The sequence below is a fragment of the Centruroides sculpturatus genome, unplaced genomic scaffold (genome assembly GCF_000671375.1).
Source record: "Centruroides sculpturatus isolate CEXI.00-Female unplaced genomic scaffold, Cexi_2.0 scaffold196, whole genome shotgun sequence".
NCBI lineage: Eukaryota > Metazoa > Arthropoda > Arachnida > Scorpiones > Buthidae > Centruroides > Centruroides sculpturatus.
Window position 1 is genome coordinate 711,816 of NW_019384362.1, and position 8,913 is coordinate 720,728.

The window sequence follows — 8,913 nt, forward strand, 5'->3', positions numbered from 1 at the left end:
TTATGCATTATTTTTTTTTTTTTGGCTGCAAATTTACCGACATTTTTCAGTAATATCACTTTACAGATGGTATATGCATTTAAAACTTACAAGAAAAATTATCGATTAATAGTTATATGAATATTTGTTCGCCTAATAGTAAGTAGCTTACTAAGAAAATTTAAATTAATTATATTTTTATAAATGTTAGTTAAATGTCATTGTATTAAGAGTGGGTAAGTTTAAAGTGAGATGAGTTCGTCTCCTAGTGGCGGTCCACGGACCATATTAGTATTGGCTTGGCAGTTGCTCTGTCAGTCGGAGTGACGACGTCTACGAATAGGAAAATGCAGTCTTTTGGAGTCCTAGTTGCTAATCTGTAGTGCTATAATGGGTAAGTAATCTTAACTTATTAAATTATTGTTGCATGAGTAGATGTTATGTAACTTGTCTGATATGAGGACGTGTTTAAATAGAAATCGAATCTAACTATTCCCTAATAGAAGTAGAATCCAATTTGTATCATTTCTCGATTTTTCTGGACAGTCCGGTTGTCTGTCCACTTTCATTTATCATCTCAGTGATCAGTGACATTCGATTCTTTCCCGCCATCATCGATCTCCGGAGATGTTTTACATTTTGCATTTTAAGAAGGCATAAATATGTTTGAATATTCAAATAATTAAGATAATTGAATATATATATGAAAATTATAATAATAGAGAATGACAGTTAACGTAAATTAAAGTAGAAAAATCACATAATAATGAGAGAATAACGATTCCATGCAAGCATATGCAAAGCGTTATCTTAAATATTTTACGATGTGATTAGCAGGAATTTACAAGAAGAATCGCTAAATTTTAAGTTTTTACTTAATTTAATTGAATGATTACGGTAATGAACACGTGAATGTAAATAAAATGCTTTGTTAAAGATGTTAAGAATAAAATTACATTTGTTTTGAAAAGAACGAAAAGTTTCTTGCAGGTTGTTCATTAAACTTAATGAGTTAAATTATTATATGAATGAGAGAAGAAAGAATTTCGGCACTAAAATTATTGTAAAATTTAGCCAATAATTTGAATAGTTATTTCAAAACATTTAATTTTCTTTATAAATGTATTTCTTTATATTTTAAATAATAATCATCAGCTGCCAAAAACTATAAAATAAAGGATTTTTTTATATATAAATTCTTCTAATGTATATAAAATAAATTATTAAAAAATTACGCTTGGAGAGTTTAAATAATAAATAAATGCGAGGAAACTAGAGGGAAAAATAGCTAGCTGTAGAAAACGTAAAGCACTGTAAACATAATAATTACACTAATTATGCTAAGCAAATAGAAAAAATAGTAATATAATTAATTAAAAATTAACAAACTTAATTACAGAAGTTTAATAGTTCTTCTGTATGAAAAGAGTTTCTTGGTTCTATTAAAAAAAAGCGGCTGTCTGTACATTTGATAAAAGATGTTTGAGATTGTTAAACAGAAAAATTTTTCTTTTTAATAAAAGAGTGCACAAAAAGTCGGAAAAAAGTTTGAAATATCGTAATTTGACATGATGTAAAAAAGTAAAACTAGAGAAAAATACTTTTAGAAAAACACAGAAAACATTTGACGAAACCATAAGAAATAATTGAAGTAGAAATTAATTTTAAAAATAGAAGAAATATAAAACGAATAAGGGTAAAATAAATAATCAAAATTTTATTTATTACTATTTTGTTGTTTTATAATTATTTCATAATAAACGATAAGAATTTCAATGAGAAATAAGTCTTTTCACAAGATGGTAAAATCTAGAGAAAGGTTCAAAGAAATAAATATATTGATAGTGAATTCATGAACGATATGAATACATTGACAAAAGCAGGTGATGCGTACAATTGAAACGAAGGAAGCATAACTGGAAAGGATTCAGTCAAATGGTTGGTGGTCAACTGCCGAGATGCATAAGGATGGAAGAGGATAACTTGGCCGCAAAGATCACCATCAGAATTCACAGATTATGCCGAGATAAGGACAAAAATTTATGTTGGTATAAGATAAGATATATGATATCTGTCGGTTGTTTAATACATATATGTATGTATGCGTTGAGTGACAGATTACACGAGTGTATAGGTATATGTCGGGTATAAAAAATACTCCGACTATCTCGATCGTAAAAACGTCATAAAGTATGAAAGAACAGTAGATAATATTCTTGTAAAATGATGATATAATAACCACAAAAGGCAATGAAAAGAAATCGAAGACGTCGTCTATTCTAGATTATGTTGTTTTATAGTAATGAAGATCGTATACAAATATTTTGTTAGTTATCAAAACATGCTTGGTGAGTTTACATCCTATTAAAATTTTGCTGATTTAAATTACACTTTCCAGTATGATTTATATTTTATATTAAAAAAAACAAACAGATTAGAAAGTAACTATGTTGCCGTTCAAAATTAATGTTGTAATTAATGCAAATAAATGTGTAAAATACTTAAATAGCGAGAAAATGATTAGTTATGGTGTAATTTTTGTGAATATTTTTCTTAATTCTATTATTTCTTACTTAATTCAAAGATAAACAATGCATATACTACAGAAATATATAGCTCCAAATCTGTTTAAATAAATTGTTAAAATATGCGAATTATAACCACCATTTTTGCTTCTAAAATGAAACAAATGATAATATAGATTCTATATACACGAATTTCAATAAAATTTACTTAAAATTCAAATTTCATTCAAAATCATTCGAGAATTTGAAATATTGAAACAATGTTATGCATTGTTTCATCGCAATACAACGAAAAAAAATCGAAGTACTGTACAGTATATCTCTTTTGATAAGTTGCATTTAAATTCAAAATTTTATTTAAATCTATTCAAAATTCTAGAATTTATGCCAAAAAGAAAACAGAAAAAAAAAATTTAAAAAAGCCGTCATTTTGACGCACGAAAACAAAACTCTAACGTGATGCTCACTCTTAACCTTTAGAAAAATATCTTAAAACCTTGAAGTTTTTCGTTCAGTAGATTGGATAAGGCCTCTTGGGTGAAGATATGGAAGTGAATCAAACTTTGATCAAGAGAATAAGAGTTTGATTCATCTTCCTTCCCATGATATTCCGTTAGTATCTAAAATATATATTAAAAAAAACTCAGGTAGGTGATCAGATAAAGTAAGAAAAGAAAGTGTATTTGTTTAAAAATAAGCTTAAAAATAACAAAATTCGAAAGGAAATTCAGTTTAGATGCACAAATAAGAATAATATAGAGTTAGAAGGAAAGAAAGGCTGTCTGGTGGAAGATAAATATAAAAGAGAAAGAAAGAATCGTTTGATTGAAAACAAGTAGCAGAATATGGAAGATAAAAATGTGAAGATAACCGAAATAAACGAATCGTTGTATAGAAAATTATGACAGCGGCTATTGAATAGAATTAAGATTAGGTTAATTCAATGCTATTCAGTCTCTTTGTATTCTTTCAATAGTTTTATTAGAATGAACCTTCTCGATAAAAACATATTTTTCAAGATTAATTTTCTATGGAATAATTGATCAGATTTTTGTAAAAATAAAACATATTGATAACATTTATTATAAATATATAAAATTATATGTATTTCAAGAAAGCTGATGATAAAAAACTTGTTTAAAAATTATATTAAATTAGAATATATGAAAAAAATTAAAATAAAATATGAAAGTTTAAACAGTGAATTTATGCTTTACAATTCTCATTTCTGTAGCACAAATAATGAATTGAAAATACGTAGAATAAGAAATTTAAAGTATGATATGCATAACAAGTTATTTTTAAAAAATATATATATATATACAGTATATAAATTTAAAGTTTAAAAATGAGATTTTTAACATCTACAAGAACAACTAAAAATATATATACTCTTTGTTGAAGATATCCATGATAGAAAATATACAGGAAAATAAATCTAAGACTTACAAAGCTTCTAGACTTTGTCAAGTGTTGTCTTTTCTTTAGGCGGATTTTCATTTATTGTTCTGTTTTGACGAAGAACAATGTGCATGAGGTTAAGCTAGAGAAGGATTACTTAGAACAAACAAGCATTCTTCTTCTATACTGGATTTTAGAAGAACGTCACCACTTTATTTCAACAAATTACTTTTAAACTTTCTGCATTATAAATATAGAAAAAATAAAAAGAGAAGAACTTTCTCACAGGTATTTAAAATGCTATTATTTTTAAAAAAAGAAAGATATTTTTATTACAAAAATGAGATTTTCTTTGCAAAGTGGTTGTGATCATTTTCTCCACTTTTCTTAGATATTTACATTTTGATATCATCTCAAAACACTGAATATTTTTCTATCACTATGTAAATACTGTAAATTTTAAGTTGTGCATATCATATCTGTTGAAAAGAAAATTTTATTATTATAGTATAGTGGTTGTAATAAAATTTTATGATCTACAAAAGAAAAAAAAAATGGCTATCTGGCATGGCATCAGTTAAGTCTGTTCTTTAATCTAAAAGAAGATTACTTAGGAAATTTCAATAAAGTTTAAACTTAACGATTTATACATCTGTAAAAATCTGTATAAATAATGTTGGAAATGTTTATTTTATATTTAAATATCAAATTATGACGTATAGAAGAAGAATATTAAGACTTCTGAAAAAATAGCTTCAGGGATATTTTTTTAAACTTGGCTAAATTAATGTTTCGAATCTTAATTTCTATTCAAAAAAAAATATAAAAATAAACTGAAATCCTTAGAAGGTTAAACATTTCTAAGGAATTAACTTGATTCTGTTTAATGTTATGTACTGTCCGTAAGTAGCTGATTAATATGACATTTGTATAGAAAAATGATTACAGAATTATAAAATATATTAATGTTGAGTAATTCAAAAATAATAAATTTCTTTATAAAAATCGAAAATTCAAATTATTTTCGGTGTTGCGACATTAGAAAAATGAAAGCGAAATAACTAAAAGAAGCTATTTGGATTGGATTGTTGCCTATCTTGTTATAGTAAAAGAACGTGATTACATCCAGTCTAGTAGATTGATACAACAAATTCTCCACAAAGCTAATAACATCGGAAGAAGTGACGTCACGTCAAAGAAAAATTCCCCTCCTAGATATAAATTTACTAAGACGGCAAAGGGAGAGAATAGCCTTTTACAGAAATATGAGACTCGAAATGCAATCACATGATTCGATATTCGACTCTCTTCTCGTAAGAAATAACTCGACTTAAATGTCTAAACCTCTTTATGTAATTACACTAAATCATTTATTATAAAAGTTATCGTTTATAATAAACGATTCCTTAACTATAACGTAGAAAGTAATAACTTAAATCTAATCGAAATGCTATTAAAATCTTATTAAATGTAAGATGTTGAATCAAAATACATAATTATATGGCGCTTATAGTTTGCATTTTATCGAAACTAAACTCGAAAAGCAATGCCGAAACTGCATTAAATGGCATTTTAATTCTTGGTCTACCAATCAGTTTTAACTTTAACAATCACTAAAGTTAAGCTTCGGAAGTCAATCAGAGTCATTAGTTTTAATGAGTATGTTGCATTTTCTACTTATCTTATTATCACGGAGCATGATTTTAAAGCATTCTAATGTTACATTTTTATATAAGAAACAAGCAGAAAATAATTATATTTATATTATCGACTACAAAACAGCTTTGTAGTTCAAAAAATAATAATAATTTAACTAAATATACGTCTGTTGCTTTCTGATGTTTTTGATTAATTTTGACATTTTTAATAATAATGTCAATTATTATTTAATAAATGTTTCGATATATTAAAACTGTAATAAGTCTAGGATGATGACAAATGTAAAACTGATGATTAAAAATAATCAGCCGGAGTGACAAAATATTATTATACCATTTATTTAATGATGGCGAGAGATGAGAAGTAGGGAATAGTTAACAATTAAAGAAATCTTACTAATACGGAATTTAATAGAAACTCACGTCAAATTAAGAAGGTAAAAAAATGAAAATACAATATTTTTTGTTATGAGCCAATTAGACAGTCTTGAAAGAAAAAACGTTTGAAATTTTTTTTAACATTTCATTTTAATACATACTTTAAAAAACAGTAAAGAGAGTCCTATGGCAAAATTGGATGGCTTCTACATGTCAATCTCAGTTTTCACTCAACTAATTTAATAACAAAGTGGTATTCAATTAAGAATGAAAGAGACAAGTTTCGTTAAAAAGAAAGTTTTCACACTCACTTCCTTTCCTTCCAACCACAACTGCGGTTTTTTCATTTATATTGTCTTCTATCTGCATTTCTTGAAAGTAGGCAAGTCTTTAATTCTTGTTTAGACACATGCTGCTTACGGTACTTTCCTGTAAAATTTTTAGGTTTTTTTTTTAATTTCTTCCGTCTTCATTCAATTTTTTTTGTTGTTTTCTCTCTCGTTCTGTCCAAAGGCAATTTATCATCATCAGAAACTGGCCGTCACCTGACAGTGCATTTAAGGAAAGAAAGCAGAGACAGTTTCAAACCAATCATTCCAGAACTTGACGTTAGGCTTCAATTACATTGTTTCCTTTACATCGATCTGACTATCCTGATAAACTGTCTTTAATACCGTTTTCTACTTGTTACGTCTTCTGGATTAGAAGATATCTTTCCTTCTGACAACGAGAAGAACCATTGTCAGAATATATACCTCGACCATTTTCTCCATGTTGATAATAAAATGGCGACTTGTCCACTACAAACGGAGAAAGATGATGGCATTAATCAGCTTGGCGAGTCACGAAGGGAGTAATTACTGTCTGAAATTGAAATTTCCACGCCGGAAGTTCATTTAAGAGTAACGTTCCTTTACATAAACAGTTGGCATCTGCTTAATCCAAACTTTATAATATTCCTAACATACTTTACTAGTATAACTCATCAAAACGTAAAGTAAATGTTTTATCGTTGAATATTTTAAAGTTTTATAAAATGAAATATTTATAAAAGACTTATAATACTCTTAATACCTCCTCCAATCGTTTGTTCTAGGTATACTTTTACTCTGAAGAATTCTCTCATCCCTTACTAAGCTTAATTTTCATTCATTATCAATTATTTTCTAGATATTTTCTAGAATACTTACAATCTCATTAATTCAATAATCTATTATCAAATGAAATCTATTTACAAATAATAAAAGATTAATTCTTGAGAAAGAAATTTAAAAATAACTAACATTCGATCATTTAACAAGAAAAAATATTTTCGTTTTTAAAATTTTTCTCATCAATAATCAGATTTTTTTTAGAATTTCGACATTTGATATGGGGTTAAATAACTCTATTAAATTGTTTGTCTCTTTCATCAGTATGATTCATATTCAGAGCAGATTGAATTGTACATGGTGATTATTGAATTTCCTCTTTGTTTTAGACAGTCGTTATCCAAACAGAGTCTAAGTTATTTTCAATTGACTTATTTTTTATCTTATTTCTAAATATATTTTTGCAATTCTCTTTGATAAATTATATTAAGGATTGATAATATAAATCATTATATAATATTATATTAATGTAAGCTTTTACAATTTATGATGTAAAAAGTCTTATTGAATTATTGATTTATATATTATAATTTTCTTTAATTAAAATTTTTTCTTTTATGTATGTATTATATACATAATTAAACATATAAAAGTTGCGGCTGGAATTTTAGTTTATCATCTATTTGAATAAACATTAATTTTTAAAATTTTAGTAATTCAACTAAAAGTACTTTCCTCATGTTTAGAAAAATTTAAATTTTTTTTATGGAACTTTTGATAAAAATTATTTTAAAACTATCCTTTTTCGTTTTAGCACTTGGAAGTACAGTACTCTGATATTAAGTAGCTAATGCATCAAGGTGCTAAGCAGCTTGATGAATTACCTACTTAATATCAGAGTACTGTATATGTATATAAATTATGTATACTGTATATATACACTCTGATATTATAGTCTTTCTAATATATTATATATAAAACGCAATATTACATTTAATAATTTTGTTTAATTAATGAACTGTTACAATTGATAAATATTATTTTTAAGTTCTTATATTTTGTATAAATTTTGCGTAAAATGCTATAAAATTTAAAAATATTAAAACTAACGAAGAAAAGTATTAATGGTGATTTAAATTTTATCTAATTTAAACATATTTTGCATTTTTATTAGTGAAAAAAATTACTTTTTCATCTTCAATTAAAAATCTTAAAGAATTCTTTTTAATATTTTAAGGTAATAAAATAAAGCACGTCTCTGTTTATATCATTTGCTTTACAAAGTGGTAATACAGTACTTCATAAAGCAAATAATATAACGAAAATAAAAATAATTATTGCAAATATTTACTATAGATTATTATATATAACATTGTAAATAGGAGTTTCGTTTACTCTTAAATATTCGCTTTCACATCGATATTGCATGATATATAAATATTGCATAAGCATTCTTTTTATAATCTCAAAAATCGATTAAGAGAAATTTGGAAATGATGTTTGTAGCTTATAAATAAACGACAAAAATGAAATTTATTATGTACAAGTTAAACTTTTGATTAAGAAGCCATTAGACTTAACACGAATTCTTATAACACGAATAGCAACATTGAAAACATTAAAATGAGTTTAAAAACTTTTTGATTAAATGTAATATTCTGTACATTTTAATACTATGTGAATTCAATATATAAAATTCTATAAACTAGAAATTTAATGGTTTCTATTATTTCTTATATTTTAAAGAAAGTATTGGTAACTTCATCTCTAGCCAGGGGCCAAACGATATAACCGAGAGATCGATAAATTATTAGGATCGTTTGGGGACAGTCAATAAATTTATTTTTATTAAATCTAAAAATATATTAATTATTATTATAT

General features: G+C 25.7%; 1 protein-coding gene across 3 annotated transcripts in view; it reads left to right on the top strand.

The window, feature by feature from the left end:
* LOC111641434 overlaps positions 1-8,913 on the top strand; it is a 164,566-nt gene that overhangs the window by 67,399 nt on the left and 88,254 nt on the right. Inside the window, exon 1 of one of the 3 annotated variants that reach the window (XM_023387611.1) lies at positions 261-373. The exons of the other annotated variants lie outside the window; for them this stretch is intronic. Coding sequence (XP_023243379.1) covers positions 370-373 — 4 coding nt within the window. The 5' untranslated portion in view covers positions 261-369. Of the gene's footprint in view, positions 1-260; positions 374-8,913 lie in introns of those variants that run through there. 3 annotated transcript variants of the gene reach the window in all.